General features: G+C 34.1%; 1 protein-coding gene across 19 annotated transcripts in view; it reads right to left on the bottom strand.

Annotated features, from left to right (window-relative positions):
• Positions 1 to 17660, bottom strand: part of CCDC91 (coiled-coil domain containing 91) — a 375497-nt gene that overhangs the window by 241153 nt on the left and 116684 nt on the right. For 12 of the 19 annotated variants that reach the window (XM_021922136.2, XM_003906161.5, XM_021922146.2 and 9 more), the window contains 3 exons: positions 15218 to 15372; positions 14072 to 14275; positions 13253 to 13357 (listed from right to left, as the gene is read on the bottom strand). In XM_021922136.2, the coding sequence (XP_021777828.1) occupies positions 13253 to 13357; positions 14072 to 14275; positions 15218 to 15372 (464 nt within the window). Of the gene's footprint in view, positions 1 to 13252; positions 13358 to 14071; positions 14276 to 15217; positions 15373 to 16310; positions 16422 to 17660 lie in introns of all 19 variants that reach the window. The other 7 variants (XM_021922143.2, XM_031650368.1, XM_031650369.1 and 4 more) reach the window with 2 other exon arrangements.

Below are 17660 nucleotides of genomic sequence, written 5' to 3'. Positions count from 1 at the left end.
ATGAATATAAAGAAAACAAAGGCCCTGGGAGCCACCTAACCCTTACCAAAATTTTCTCAAATTTCCAAACTCTGAACATGTCTTCTCCTCAACATGCTTTTCTGGCCACTGTGATCAAATGTATCTTTTCTCCTTTATTTTATATGTAACTGTCTGGTTGAGATACTTACCTGCCAAATAAAGTTTATTGATTTTGTAAGAATTTGCTTCAAACCAGTCTTCATTTACTGCTGAGGTCTGTGGCTTTGTTCTAGAATGGCTGAGGTCAAAGTCTGCCCTCAGATAAGTAGGGAAATACAGTAAATATATCCCTTGAGATTGTAAACTAGAATATTCAAAAATAACGGGTTTGCTTCACCACTGCATGAGGATGAGGCTTAGCCACATTGTAAGTCCATGTTTTCCTATTTTGTGGCATTGCCATTAAGCACACACACACAAAAAAAAAACTCACTAAGCACTTCTCAAAAACATTTACTGAGTACAAAAAAAAAGTCTGTGTGCACTCTGGGAATGTTCCTTGGGTGATTTACTATCAAGTAAAGGAGATAAAATATATCCCTCTAAAGAGATAAATGTACTTATAAACAACCTAATAGCATATAGAGTAACCGTAAATAAATGTTAAAACCATATTCTAACAAATTATATGTTCCTGAAAAGACCATGTTAAAGAGTTCTTAAATTTATAAGAAAAGAGATGAAATAATGTCATAGAAAAAGTATCATAATAGTATAGCATTTCTGAAATGTATTCATATAAACCTTGGTATTAGCATAGATCAAAAGAGGTCATATACTGTCTAACTTTGCAAGGAAATATGAAGATTCAGCATCCAGCCTTGAATCTCTCACAATAATAAATGAGTAAAAATTGTAAGGCCAGGTGAAGATAGTCAGCCCTCTGCATCTGTAGGTACAGAATCCAGGGATTTAAGCAACTGGGGGGAAAAAAGTATTCAGAAGAAATAAATTGCAACTGTGCTGAACATATATAGACTTCTTCTCTTGTTATTATTATATTGTATTATTATAATACAATATAACAACAATTTACACAGCATTCACATTGTATTAGGTATTATAACTAACCTAGAGATGATTTAAAGTGTACAGGAGGATGTGCACAGGTTATATGCAAATACTATGCCATTTTATATCATGAACTTGAGCATTTATGGATTTTGGTATCTAAGGGAGGTCCTGGAGCCAAGCCCTCACAGATACCGAGGGACAACTGTATTTAGAATAAATGTTTAACTTTGCACAATGGCAGTATCATAGCCAACGAGGTTTATCCAAGGCGGAATTATTGCTGACAGAATAGATGTTTGCTTAAGAGACTTTATGCAGAATCTTGAGAATGTGGCCGGGCGCGGTGGCTCAAGCCTGTAATCCCAGCACTTTGGGAGGCCGAGACGGGCGGATCACGAGGTCAGGAGATCGAGACCATCCTGGCTGACACGGTGAAACCCCGTCTCTACTAAAAAATACAAAAAACTAGCCGGGCAAGGTGGCGGGCGCCTGTAGTCCCAGCTACTCGGGAGGCTGAGGCAGGAGAATGGCATGAACCCGGGAGGCGGAGCTTGCAGTGAGCTGAGATCCGGCCACTGCACTCCAGCCTGGGCGGCAGAGCGAGACTCCGTCTCAAAAAAAAAAAAAAAAAAAAAAAAGAAAAAAAAAAGATTATTGAGAATGTAAGCAACTAAATTTAAGGTGGAAACTTCTAATCCATTTTTTGGCATTAATACTTTTTTTCTGCTGCAAATTTGTTTAATGGTTTGCTAATTTGCTTAAATCATGGAACTATTTTTACATTTATAAGCATAATTTTTTTATTTTCTATATGCTAAAATATTTGAAGTTTATTTGCTTAAATTCACCAAAACAGTTTACTTGATTTTTCTTTTGAAAACATTTTAAATTACCAAACTAACTGTTTACAAATTCTAAATATCTTAAAAAACATTTGGAACAGAAAAATTCATTTTACTTACCGAGTCAAGTCTAAGATGCATATTCCATCACACCTTAAGATTTCTGAATTAGGTGGTCTTAAAATCTAATTTAGTCTTTTCCGTCCCCTCAAAACCTATCAGTAAATTGACAGCATTCCTTAAACATCTATGTCATCTTGGACTTGAGGAAGTACTAGCATCTACTTTAAATGTCTACTACTGTGGATGATGACTAATGTAGCAAGGAGGAAGAAAAACATTCTCACTGGCATCAATTAGTTTGTGGGATTCTGAAAATGATATTCTCCCAATGACTTCAAAACTATTTCATTCAGTTCCAATAAATAAAGTGACAATTTGATTTTCTCAATTATTAGAACAGGGATAAGAAAATGACATAAGCCCCTAAAAATAAAAGCCAGCACAGAATTTCAAAAAACTGTACCTATATTAATTCTCATAACTGCCTCTAATTCTTGGCATTTTTTGAGACTAAAATGTCGTTAATTTTCTCATTGCTACTGTTATTCAGTAACAAATAATTGAAAAAGAAATTTTTTTGGAGACAGAGTTTGGCTCTGTCACCGAGGTTAGAGTGCAGTGGTACAATCATACATAGCTCACTGCAATCTCAAACTCCTGGGCCCAAGCAATCCTTTTGTCTCAGCCTCCCAAATAGCTAGGACAACAGGTGCACACACCATGCCCAGCAGCTAATTTTGTTTTGTTTTGTTTTGTTTTGTTTTTTGAGAAACAGGGTCTCACTAAGTTGTCCAGGCTGGTCTCGATTACCTGCGTTCAAGCAATCCTCCTGCCAAGCCTCCCAAAGTGTTGGAACTACAGGTGTGAATGACTGCACTAATATTCAAATTATTAAGTTGTATATTTTCCCCCCATGGTTAGGAAAGTAATAAAGAAATTGTTTTTGTTTCTATTAAAAACTGCATATTTAGGTGATAAAATTAATAAAATTTGTATACTCTTCTCATTGTTTAAATGGTATCAAATAAGCTAGTTTTTTTAATTAAAAAAACAGTTAAAGCTATTTTCATTTTTAAAAATAAATTTTTATTTTTGTGAAATGGCCCTTATTTTATTTAAGTTGCTAACTGCTAATCAGAGAATAAAGACAGTGAATGAGGATAAACAGTATAAAAGTGAAACGTTTATTCTATAAATCAATACTTTGGTGAGGAAAGAAATGACTTAAGGTGCTTATTAGGAACATCAATCATGGTGTTGGTAATCAGTACCTGCAAATACTGATTTAAAAAAAGGTACAAATACAAGTTATATGTTTCAGTGCACAGAATCAAATAAGTAGTAACTCTACAGATATGCTTGTAATCACCGCACTCACCCTACACACGGACATAAAACTAGTTCATCATCTTCTCTTAAAAAACAAACAAAAAAAAAACCATGAAGCTTGTCAAATTTAGTGGCTCTTAGGCAAATGTATGATCAATTTTCTATAAAACTCAAGGTGAAAATAAACAATAAAAAACTACTTGAAAAAATCATTATTCTCCAAACATTTTTTTCATTTCAACAATTCTTACAGACACAGACACCCATAAGTGCTTAATAGTACACAAAAATAAATAAAATATGTTTCAAGTTTTATTTAAGTTTTTTTATTGCTATGAGATTGAGAACGCCAAGTCCCAGTAATCTACTACTAATTCCGTAAAAAATAAGCATTCTCAGGGAAAGCATGTGTTTAATCCTTCTCACCACACATAATTCCCTTTAATAGCAATCAGCAGCAAAAAGAATCTAAGAATACGGTATTAACAAAGGTATGGTTTTTAGATGTCTCAAAAATCCCTCAGAGAACACATTTTTTTAAAAAATAGACGCACAAACTGAAATATTTCTATCACAAATCTATATCTCACAATATCCCTTATGAATGCCAAAATATGAACAGGTGAGACAAACCATCAATAGTCCTAAGATGTGTATGGCATCCGAATCTGTGCAGGAAAAAAGATAAAAGTAATAGGACATCAGGCAGACATGAAAACTCTGAAATGGCTGACAGAAACTCACTGGAGAGGTCAGCATGCCAAGATAAGAACAGTAGCTGAAACTGAGAAAAGTCTACACAATTTCAGGTAAGTACAAGTGGTCTTCAATAAGGAGTCAATGGGCGAAAAAAACTAAATACTTTCAAGATAAAGCCCCACACTGAGGATACATTGCTGGGAAAATCCAAATTGACCAAACCGGAGACAATAGAGAGAGAAGAAAAAGAGGATCAAGATAAAAGTGGAAGAAGTAAATGAAGTCAGAAAATTATAAAATGTTGTTACCATATTTTTTAATCAGACAAAAACATAGGATTTTAAAATGAGAGAAAACACTATCTTAAATGACTCATTTAAGAAGTTTAAGAGAACTAATTTCATGTAAAAACAACAGAAGAGCATTAGTTGAATCCCATACAATGCTATTATATGAAAAAAGAAGGAACAGAATGACAGCCCTACAGAAAATAAAAGCATAGCCAAAAAAAAAAAAAAAATTGGTGTGAGTTGGCTAAAAGTAAAAATAAATAATAAAATAAAAAGAAAAATTAAAAACTCAACACAAAGTGAGCTAAAAGACACTCAGAAAATGATAAAATAGATTAAACAACATAAAACAAAGTTAGAACAACTCAGAAATGATGAGAGATTTTAGAAAAGAATTATGACAGAATAAATCATTTCAGAAATGATTATGTAAACTAAAGAATAAAAGGGGGAGCAAATTTTAGATCAAAAAAAACGAAGCAATAAAAAGGAGTCAAGTTTTAGACAAATGTAGAAGGCAAAGACTATCCAACATACAAATAACAGGCACACCATAAGGAAGACAGTCAGAGAATAAAACAAACATTAAATTTATAACGTAATAACTTCTTAAAACTGTAAAGTAAGAAATTGAAACTACATATATTAGAAAGACATATTGTAAACCTAGAGGAATCAACCAAAAATAACCAAAACCAGGATATAACAATAAACTGGAAAAAGAATTAGATTGGTATTAGACTTTGACAGCAATGTTTTATGATACAAGAAAATCAAGTATTTCAGATGTTCATAGAATAAAGAATTTCTATATGAGTCACTGTGAAAAGGCCTCCAAGAAATAATCTTAACTAAATAAATATTTAGTACACTATTATCTAAATAAGACAGAAGGAAGGAGAGATATGTATATTTCTGATCGGCTTTGGTTTGCATTATAAAATACTCTACAAGGATACAAAAAAAAACAGGAATTATCTGTTGAGGGGAAAAAAGAACTAGGTGGATATAGCAGAGGATGAGGTGTAGACTTTTCACTATATGCCCTTATTTACTATATGCAGTTTTCGATGTTTGAATCACTTGAATACATTAACTGGCGTGAGCCAGTAACTTAGTATTTTTTGAAACTTTCCTGGAAATTATAATGTGAGCCTGGATTGAAGATTATTGTTCTAAAATTTAAGGAAGTCAAATGAGTGAAGTAAAACAGATGAAATGCAGAAATTCATGAAAACTACTGTATAAAGCAAAATTTTCAAGCTTACTACTTGGACCTGAAAGTCTTACTTTTAAGAATATGCAAGGCCAGATGTGGTGGCTCAAACCTGTAATCCCAGTATTTTGGAAGGCCAAGGTGGGCAGATCACCTGAGGTCAGGAGTTCGAAACAACCTGGTGAACACGGCGAGACCCCGTTTCTACCAAAGATACAAAAATTAGCAGGGTGTGGTAGTGCATGCCTGTAATTCCAGCTACTTGGGAGGAATCGCTTGAAGCACAAGAATCGCTTGAACCCAGGAGGTGGAGGTTGCAGTGAGCCAAGATCTTGCCACTGACTCCAACCTAGGCAACAAGAGCAAAACTCTTTCTCAAAAAAAAAAAAAGAATATATAACTGACACATTAAGTAAAATATCCTTAACATGTTCTTTTTATGTAAATAATTCTACCTGTTTGTTTTGGATAAACTTTTCTAGACTACACAGACATGTTTTAACGAATGTAAATGCTTATTATGGCAATGTTTATTATTCTAATACAGCTTGACAAAGAGGTCTTCCAAATTTTCATGTTTAACCTATGGATTGAATAATTCAATCATTCAATTAGCTTTGAAATAAGAAAGAAAATACTTGACCATATCTCACAATGATTCATCTCTCACAGTGACTCTCCTTTTATAAGGCCTGTGAAGAGGATAGGATTCCTAACAACAGAAATACATACATTTCCCAACATCAAATCTAATATAAAATATACTACTAAAAGAAATGCATGTAAAACCAACTAAAACATAAAATCCTTATTCTTCTTTCATTTTTTAAAAACATTCCATTTATTAATTACTCTTTCTCTTGTCAGACTAAAATTCTGACAAAAATACATCTTCACAGTGTTTAGTCATGCCAAAAAATATGTGAATAAACAGAATGTCTTCAAGTGATGTTTAATGTATACTAACATCTCCTTCAGCATTTTCCAGTCCTACATAAGACCACACACTATATTTTGGGTTACCTAGGCATAACTGCTAAATTCTCTACATACCAGATCATCAAGCTAACTATTCTGGGTAGTCAAGCAACTGATCTTATCTACCCCTTAACCAAATTTATAAAGCACAATTATTATAGTAGCCTCTTGCTAAGTGCTCAATGTCCAATACCTGATTAGTACTTATTTTTAAAGAGTACATGAAAAAATTGAGATTAATATCTACTGGTACTTAAGTAATACAATCTGTGAAATTAGCAACAGAATGTAAGTAGTAGTCTGGGGCTGTATAAATCCATTTATTAGGTAAATGTAAGGTCCTCTGAAACACTTTATTTTCATAAAACAGTACTTTTTTTTTTTAATTAAATTCTCAAGCCGAATAATCAAGCTGCTATAGCCAGGAGGCACTGCAATAGAAAATGGAATGTGAAAGAATAGGTCCAGTCTTTAAAAAGCTTACCAAAAAAATTCCCAAAGTTAGTCATAGATACCAATACTGACGACTATCAAAGATAATAATTTTATAACCAGCTGTGTCTGGTTACTGAATTTTTAGAAATGTGGCAGCATGAGGACATGTGCTATCTGATGAGCTGCCAAGTTTCCTAAGTGCTTGTCACAGGTGTTGACCCACTTGTTACAGAAGTCAAAGAAAGGACACAAAAGGGATTGGAATCCATGCTGTACTAAAATGAGGAGTTCTCTATTCAAGTTTTGTGAAAGTCCTTTAAATAGTTATTTCTGATAAATGCAGCATGACTCACTTTTCTTCCTCTGGTTAGGCTACACACCCTGGACAGAACAGGAAAAGGGGACATAGCACACACCCCCATTGTACTATAGAGTTCACAGTATTTATTTCCTTTTGTTATGGCACATTCACGCCTCCCCACCTATCCTGGTAATCAGACCATATCACATAAAATAACACTGTTAGAATTCTCTGTAATCATTAATGTTGTCTTTAAAAAGTTTGTTTAAAGGTTTTACAAACATTCCATTTATTAATTACTCTCTCTTGTCAGAATAAAATTCTGACAAAATTCTGACAAAGATACATCCAAACCCTAGCCTAAGTAGAGGGGTATATTTTTCAAAATTGAAAATTCAGAGCCCAGTATTCTGAAATCAGGTGAAAATATTGAGAATTTTCATGGTGAGAAATAGTTACAAATTTTATTCTCCTTTTTCTATATTGTCCACATTTTCCAGACTAAACATACTATTTTTATAAATACATACACATACTAACATTTCTTAAGGAGAAAGACTTCTCAGCTAATTTAATCTAGCATTATCTTACTGGACTCCTAAATGTTGTGCTTTATTTAGGATACCACAGAGATGCAGGCACCAGTATATTGTTCCTGTCATCACAAATAACTCTTTTCATTTAATTAAGCTCCACAAACATTTAAAAGACCTGTATGTTAGATACCTTGATATTTAAAAATTGCCATATTCTACAGAAAATATGTCATAAATAAGACTCAATTATCTAGAGGATGACTGGCAGACCATAAATCCAAACAAGAAATTTAATATATATATTCATTGTTTGTATTAGTCCATTTTCACACTGCTGATAAAGACATACCTGAGACTAGGCAACTTATAAAAGAAAGAGGTTTAATGGACTCAACAGTTCCACTTGGCTGAGGAGGCCTGACAATCATGACGGAAGGTAAAAGGCACATCTCACATGGCAGAAGACAAGAGAAAGAACTTGTGCAGGGAAATTTCCCTTCATAAAGCCATCAGATCTCATGAGACATTTACTATCATGAGAATTGCACAAGAAAGACACACTCCCGTGATTCAATTATCTCCCATTAGGTCCTTCCCACAATATGTGGGAATTATGAAAGCTACAATTCAAGATAAGATTTGGGTGGGGACACAGCCAAACCATATCACTATTTAAAAACTCACTTTGCTAATATTTCATCCTATAGATATTTAACATACAGTAGCCTCCTTTGACACTCACAAATTTAATCACATCTCCTATTCCTAAGAAATTATTAGGTAGAAACGACTTTGTGTTAGTTTGAAAAAAAAAGCCCACAACCCTCAGAAAGAACTGGATTGCAGAAAGGTCAAATAGGGAAGCCTAAGATTTCTAAATTCTTCCTGAATCAGGTATTTACAGCACAATGTAAATGTTTCTGTTGAAAATACTCTTTCAGAATATCTAACACATACTCATATATATGCACAAACTTAGTAAATATAAAGCAGATAAAAAGATTTATGTATTATCTCCCATTTTGAATTATCCATATATTTTTATCCATCCTTCCTCTATCTAGAATGACTCCATGGGAGCTCATTAGTTTCCCCCGCCCCCCTAAAAAAACTAACTCAAAGTTACCTGTTTCAAAATAATGTTTTGATATCAATTTCCTGATGTAGCTACAACAAAGAATACCTAAAATTTAAAAGGTTGCTTTCTATCCCACTTTCAGATTAAAGTTAAAAAGACATACTTTTCCCTATTTCTGTCAATAAATACAGCTAAAAAGTTTGGACATTTTATTAAAGCAAATATAAGAGGATTCTGGAACGCAGAGGGAAGGCAGACCGACTAGGGACCTAGGAATCCAAGGAATGACAAAGCAGTGAGTTCTGTGAGTTTTCTTTTAGCCTCATATATCCCAAACTAGGGAGTGGAACAGCCAGCAACCAGGAAACACCAGTAGGCACAAAAGCCCCAATAAAAGCCAATCCTCTGTAGCAAAAGGGCCATGAAAGGCACAATTTAGCAAGACAGAAAGCTTTTAGACAATAAACACCCCACACCAACCAAATACCAGGAAAAAAAAAATGGCCCTAACTTTGAAACTTTTAATCAATAGTAACCAATGACTCAAACAAAATACCTTCTTCTAAATAGTCATAGTGTAGGCCTATTGAATAATGTCCCCATAGGACACTGAAAAGATACACTGCTCACCTTTTTCCTTATTTCCAAGTTTCACCTTTATTTTTAAACCACCTCTGTCACAAAAGGCCAAGTACCGAGCCTAGATTTCCACTCTTGCACAGCAACAATGAAGTGCCCATAGATGACCTTGATGTGGTATCAGAGAAAACCAAGTGGTTGTGAAGACAGTTTTAGGACTTCTACCCCCATCCAAAAGGAAAAAAACTCTCTCACCCTCCATTCCTGTGTCAGAGGAAGCTGAGTGTGAAGCCAGAACTTTTATAACTATCCAGAGGTAACAAGGTCTCCCCTAATCTCATGGTAAGGCACCCGTGGAACAGTAAAAAGGTGCGTCTCCCCCTCCCAGCGAGGGACGCATCTGCTAAGGCCTGTGGGAGCCCTGAAATCCCACCTTATTCCAGGAGTAAGGCGGTATCCTTCCTATCCAGGGTATCAAAGGGGGTTGAGTGGAGAACTTGTCATTTTACTCACACCTCACATTAACAAAATAGTTAATCTTTTCCCAAACTATACAGTATCAGATGAGGCCTGCTACAATAAAAGATTTAAATAAGATCCAAGGTGTCACACAAAATACCCACAATATGCAGGATATAATTAAAAAACACTCATGATACTAAGAATCAGGAAAATCTCAACTTGGGCAAGAAAATACTATCAACGGTAACACTGAGATGATACTTTCCTAACAAGGATTTTAAAGCAACCATAATAAAAATGCTTCAGCAGGGAATTATGAACATGCTTGAAACAAACAGAATAGAAAGTTTCAGCACAGAATGGAAGACATGAAGGAGAGCCAAATGGAAATTTTAGAACTGAAAAATACGATAACCAAATAAAAAACAAAGAATTGGCACATGAAATGAATGGGAGGAACTGAGGATAGAAATCCTTTCCTCAGAGGTGGATGGTACGGTGACATATAAACTGAACAGTATGCCTACTTTAACTTCGATTTGGCTATGAGACCTCCTGGTACATTTTTCTATAATTTATTTAGCCAAGGTGTTTAACACTCCATAAGTTACTCTTTTATTCCCATGCTATAAAAAGGAGAGAGAAGCCTATTGGTCCTAAACCGAAGTCATCGGAAAAAAGTTTTCTTTGAAAGTATAGATTCCTATAAAACAAACTAGCTTTGAAGACTCAAGTCATCACTCCTAGATTATGACTATTAATAGTAAATGCAGTGAGACAACAATGATAATGCCAGATGGCATTTATATTAGTCATTAACGTAAAAACAACCCAAAGTGATATATGTTAGGTTCTATATAGTCTCTCTGATATGTTACTGTTCCCATTTATAGATGGAAAAACTGAATTCTCAAAGATGTATGTCTCACTAAAGGGTCCAGAATAAGTCATTCAATGGAGACAAAAAAACACAGTTACCTCATTATTCAGTACTATGCCTTTTAATAAGCACCGTAAGTCCAAGGATGAGGTCAGTAAGTGTGGCTATACACAATGTAGTTAGTCCTTGGGGAGCAGGGTGCATGATATTAGTTCATCTACTGATTCATCCAACAGTATTCATTGAACATGCACTATATGCCAGGTACTACTGGCAAGGAGAAGTTCTAAATCTGAAGAAACTTACACTGTAATGGAGAAAAGGCAGAAAATAAACAAATCAAAATAAAACAACAGGTAGGAATAAGTGGTATGGGAAAGAAAAAAATAAAAAGGGCTAGGGAATGCTGAGCAAGTACATAGGGCCTTATTTTATACAGCATGATTAAGAAAAGCCTCCACAAGAGTAGCATTTGAGCAAATATCAGAATGAAGCTAGAGTTCAGCGAGAGCTGTTAAAAGTATAATTTTCAAAAAGTTAATCTGACTCACGTAAATACAAATTGAAGATATACCAAAGATTTATTTTGTTCATTTACTAATGAATTAATCATTTAAGACTGAACGAATGAGACATTAGGACTGGTTCAAGAAGCATTTGAAGAACAGGATTTATATAGGAAATTTAACAATAGAGTGTTAGACTAAAAGCACCAAGTTAGAGACAAAACTGGTTAATATCCTGTAAGACCGAATGAATAAGATGCTAAGACTGGTTCAAACTGCGTTTGAAGAACAGGATTTAGATAGGATATTTAACAACATGAAGTGTTAGACTAAAAGCACTAGGTTAGAGATGAAACTTACTAATATCCTACAGGGCAATTAATTATATTCTTTGAAGTTATCTTTTCTAACAAACAGAATTATTTGCATCTCTTCAGGGGAAAAAAATTCTATAAATTAACATGTAACTTCACTACATCTGAGACTTTTACTCAAGAGTAAACAGTGAGTCAAATAAAGTACATTCTCCTAAGTACGCCTGAGGTGGGCACATTAAACAATGTCATCACAGGTGCTGAAAAGACACACTGCCTGCATTTTTCCTTATTTCCAAGTTTTGTATTTTTAAAAAACTGATCTACAGGAGGAACAACATTCCAGGCAGGGATACGTGAGTGAATCATGGGTCATACCATTCCAACAGGCAAAGAATGTCCTTCCCCACATATACTCACACATTCACTTATACCTTATTGTAAAGCTTGGTGTAAATAAACACCCGAGGGTAAACTGGAGAAGCTTGAAAATGTATATTGGAAAGAAAATAGGAATTGAGTCTGGGATCTGATTTGATTTACATTTTTAAAACACTACTCTTACCTGCTGAATTGAAAACTCATGATGGAAAAGAACAAGAGTGGAAGTTAGAAAACCACTTAGGAGACTATTACAGTGATTCAGGCAAATAAACAAATAAATATATGATTTGTCAAATGTAAAAGGTGCTAGGAAGAAAAAGAAGACTATGATAAGGTGGATGAAGAGGATGTCAGCATTGTCTGGAAAGGCTTATCTGATAAGGTAATACTTGAACAGAGACTTGAAGGTTATAAAGAAAACCATGCAGGTATCTGAGGGAATCTGAGTACTCTGGATATTAGGAAAAAGAAAAATGACTGAGGAAAAAGAGGCAAGGAAAAGACAGGAAGAAGGGACATAAGGGAACACAGAGCCTTGAAAACCAGTTTAAGGACGTGGCTTTTAGTGTGGGTAAGATAAGAAGCCACTGAAGGTTTCAGAACAGAAGAATGACATGACCAGCTTTAAGTTTCAATCAGATCACAGTGGCTGCAATGGGGGGAATGGTCTGCGTGTGGGCAGTGACAAAAGCAAAAGACTAGTAAGAATATACTTTAGTAATCCAAGGGAGAAATAATGATAATATACAATATGTTGACAGTGGTGACCATGATGATAAACGGTTGAAACCTGGATATTCTGAAGATACAGGCAACAAATCCTGCTAAAGAAACAGACATTGAGTAAGTACAAAAAGGAATGTGCAAGTTTTAGTCTTAGCAATCAACAGCAAGGAGTTGTCATTTACTGTGTTAGGTTAGACTGTAGAATAAATAAATAAGAAAATTTAGGAAGGAGAAAAGGAGACAATTTATTTTAAAAAGTTAAATATCTCAGTTCTGGATTACAGGATTCTAAATGTAATTCAAATGTAATTATTATAACAAAAATTAGAATAAACAGTTCCCAAAATGTATCCATTAGAAACAGAGTATTTCTTACCAAATTGTTTGAACCTCAAACTACTAATCCTCGGGGCTACTCACAAACTCATATTTTTCAAAATGGGCGTCTTCCCATTAATTTAACCCATGTTGGTCAGTTTTATATATTTAAGCAAGTACTGATTCTTCATTCATAAGATACTCATTATGCACTTTTGGAAATTATAGCACATGCTTCATCAAAAGGCTTATATTTTAAATTTTAAGTTCAATCTCCTTACCTGAAGTTCTTTGTATCTATCTTGAAAAGAAATGGCCTCTTGCTCTTTTTCTTTTAGAAAGCCTTTTTCTAAGACATTATGCTTTTCCATCAATGATTCCACATCCTAAAACAAAAATCCAAATACAAGCTTTGTAATATTTAATGGCTTAAAATATATTTAGTTTTTTCAATGAACATATCAGAAAACATTTGTCAGAGAAAGAATCCATGGGAAGTATGGCTTAAAATCTAACGATATTATAAATTGCATGCTTCACTCTAATTTCTAGGACAATATCAAACATGGACATAACATTTACTCACTCCAACAAATGAATATGAGCACATCAACTAATTTCATCAACATAATCTATTTCTAGATACACTTTCTATAAATATGGTAAGCTCTTTTGACAGATATTTTCACAGGGAAAAATGCATAAGTAAAGAATTTACTAAAATGGCTGTATACCTAAGTACTCTTGTCAAATATCCCGTGATGCCTAACTTCCCATAGGGAAAAGTTGATATCACAAAATTTCACCCCTTCATAAGAAATACAATATTATCTGCTTTCAAAGTAAATAAAAATAAACCAAAAAAAGAAAGCAATAGTTAGAAAAAACCTAGTAAAAGATGTTCATATCTTTAAAAGTACATATGTAAAATACATTTCTCATCAAAGGCTTTTCCAAGTGATTAGCTCATGACTGTTTTAAACCTACAGCCAAGGAAGAAAAGTATCTTCTTCCTCTGATGAGCTTTTAATCAGAGTTTGAGATTATATCAAATTTCTAATATTTGCAAATCAAATTTTTTTAGGCAAATTTAAATATACCTTTTTAATTCTCTGTTTTTCTTCTTCAGATACTTTGAGTTTAATCTCCAGACTTGAAATTTTTTGCTGAAGCTGTATGTTAGATACATTGGCTCCAGGATCCTCAGAATCATTCACAAGGGCAATTGTTCCATTACTTTTTTCATCAGTTAAACCCAATGGAAAAAGTGAGATATCCAGATGAGTGTGTGTTGATTGCTGAATCTAAACCACATTCCAAAAAAAAATACACAAGAGAGGAAAGTTTACACTATACCAATAATGAAAACATCCAAAGGGCACTAGAAACCACATTTGGAAATTAAGTTGTTGAAAAGGTTCTGAAATTATTTCACCCTTTAAGTAAATCAAGAGAAGACCTCAAACTGTTACAACAACCCGATCTTTGCTGTAAGAAACAAAATTTCCTCTTAATTTTGAAATCTAAAGTATTCCTTAATTTGCTATCAATGCACTAAAAGACTTAAAACTTTTTCCTACACTTGAAAATGTATGAATAAGGATAGACATATCTGGTTGTTAACAGTTCTTAAAATTTACACACAGACCTAGAATTTGTTTATATTTTAAACTGTAAATCGAACTCTGAAATTTATCAATGACCTCTATTGATCATCACTGTCTCGCAAAATTAACAGGTGACTCAAAATTGTGTACAACACTTTAGAAATTGGGACTACCTCCAGCAGCTAGCATAAGTGCTTGGTTTAAAAAATATTTGAATGAATAAACCTTTTTTAACTGCTGTATTTTTGGGTTTTACTCTAAAATTGTAATAGTTGCTTGTATACCTGAAAATATGTGGTAAGATTTGCTGAAAAGAGAAATACTTATTCTTCTTTGTATTATTTCCCTTTTCAAGTTCAAGATTTGAAATGCAAAGCCAGGTAAAGTTTAATAAAAGAGATACTCAAATCATACTTTGGTAACTAAGGCTACTTAAATACTTTGCAATTGTGCCACGAAACACAAACGTATTATCTAGTTTTTTTGAATTCTACGTATTAGCCCCAAAATTAGAATCTCTATTGCAGAAATACTTCTTTTAGACAAATTGGCTAAAAAAGAAATTTAAAAAACATCAATTAAATTAGCAGGCAATTTTTTAAGTATGCACATCTCCTTTAAAAATATGCGTGTCTTTACCTGTGCTTTAGGAATAGTCTGACTCACAATGCTGTTTTCTGGTGTATTCTCTGGTGATGAAATAATGGCATCAGAAGAGAGGCAGCCAATGGCAGAAGAGTGGTCATGGTCCAGTACGATCTCAGGAGAAGACGGTGAAAGATGGACTCCAGATACTAAAAAAAAAAAAAAAAACAACAATAACAAAAAGGATAGGATTATTAAAGAGAAAACGGAAGCTGAAATAGAGTAAAAGAAAAAAGTAAGGAAAGTAAAAGCAATGAGAGTGAAAAATCAGGATTCTATGACTATTTCTCAGGGCCTAATCTCTAAGAGGTAAAACTAGTGTTTTTAATTTAATATGACATTTCCATGTAAGATCCAGGCAAACAAAATAGTTTTATAAAGTCTTAGTGTAATAGTGCCATAAGAAGCACATTTCTAGCATAGAGAAAATACTAATGTATATATATGAGTATATCATATATACGAGAAAATATATATATTTTATATATAATATATTCATTCATTTCAGTCAGAAAAACCCATTTAATGTTTTAAAAAGCACTAGAGTGCCTACCAGTGCCAGTCATAGGCATTAGGGACTGAAGAGACACCAGTGAGCAATACAGATGCACCCATGTACTCAATGGCTTTACGACTCAGTAGGCAAGTCAACCAATTAATATTTATAACAATAAAATGAGTAAGGGAAAAAATCAATTACTTTGAAACAACTAATCCAACAATATCTACATTAAGGTCTTCTTTTGTGACAAATAAAAGAATTTTCATGCTAAAATAAAGTCAATTTAAGTTTGCTGAATTGTCCATACAGAAAAATAATAATTTTTCTTTTTCAATTAGCTTAAAAAAAATTAGATTATGATTAGAGCTCAAATATAAAAGTTCTGAAAGGAAACCCAAATATCAAGTATGACATAGGACAAAAATACGGATATGAGCAAGATAAATAGGTCGTACATATATTACTTTTTAAATATTCTTTCTAAAAATTCAAATAAGTTTGTACTAGGTGTGTTAAAATTTAAGGAAAGTGAGTCATTTTTTGGTACAGCCCATTCATACATTTTGCTTTCTAAACTATAAAGACCTTTATTCCACATTGGCATCAGTAGCAACGTCACTGAAGTTCTACCATAAACTCTGGAAGGCAGTTCACAATGGAAATTGCATGTTTCCCTGAAGAAAGACATTTATAAGGCTGTTAGATATAAACAAAATAACAAATACATCAATTTGTGGTTGATATACTAAGAATTCAATTATCTTAAATACATTTTTATTATGTAGCAATATTGCATTTTTGAGACATTATGTGTCATACTATATAATTAATATAGTCTAGCTTCACCCATAGGCTTTTTTTTTTTTTTTTTTTTTTTTTTTGAGACAGAGTCTCGTTCTGTTGCCCAGGCTAGAGTGCAGTAGTGCAATCTCAGCTCACTGCAACCTCGGCCTCCTGGGTTCACAACATTCTCCTGCCTCAGCCTCCGGAGTAGCTGGTACTACAGGCACCCGCCACCACGCCCGGCTAACTTTTTGTATTTTTAGTAGAGGCAGGGTTTCACCATGTTAGACAGGATGGTTTCGATCTCCTGACCCCATGATCTGCATGCCCCAGCCTCCCAAAGTGCTGGGATTACAGGCATGAGCCACCGCGCCTGGCCAGGCATTTCAATTCCTTTTTTATTTTTTTTTTAAAGACGGAATCTCACCCCGTCTCCCAGGCTGGAGTACAATAGTGCAATCTCGGCTCACTGCAACCTCCACCTCCTGGGTTCAAGCAATTCTCCTGCCTCAGCCTCCCAAGTAGCTGGGATTACAGGTGCTCACCACCAAGCCTAGGTAACTTTTTGTATTTTTAGTAGAGACAGAGTTCACCGTGTTGGCCAGGATAGTCTCGATCTCCTGACCTCCTGACCTCCTGATCCACCCACCTCGGCCTCCCAAAGAGCTAGGATTACAGGCATGAGCCACCGTGCCCGGCCAGGCATTTCAATTCTTTAACTCAAATACAGAAAAGCGAAATTTTAATTCATGTTTGTACTTGGTATCCCTACTTCAGAAATTATGTTTTTCTAATCCTCACTATTCTATACAAGTATAATAGTGAAAGAGATTTCTTCAAAACATCAAAATATTCCCACTTCTAATTCTGCATCATAATTTACAACAAAAATATTACTAATGAATTTTTAAAGGCATGCAAGTAACTAGTATAGTGGACTGAGAAGGAATACAGCCTTGTGGCTAAGAACATAGACTCTAGAACCACACTACCATACCAGGTATAGAACAATGGACAAGTTACTTAACTTCTCTGTGCTTCAGTGTCCTCATCTATAAAATGGGCAGAGATTTTGCTGATAAGGTTTAAATTGTGGAAAACATGTAAAGCATTTAGTACAGTGTTGATATTTTATTATTTTAAAGAATATTA

Source organism: Papio anubis, chromosome 9, assembly GCF_008728515.1.
Source record: "Papio anubis isolate 15944 chromosome 9, Panubis1.0, whole genome shotgun sequence".
Classification (NCBI taxonomy): Eukaryota; Metazoa; Chordata; class Mammalia; order Primates; family Cercopithecidae; genus Papio; species Papio anubis.
Note: the sequence above shows the minus strand (reverse complement) of the source record. Positions and strands in the feature narration are given on the sequence as shown.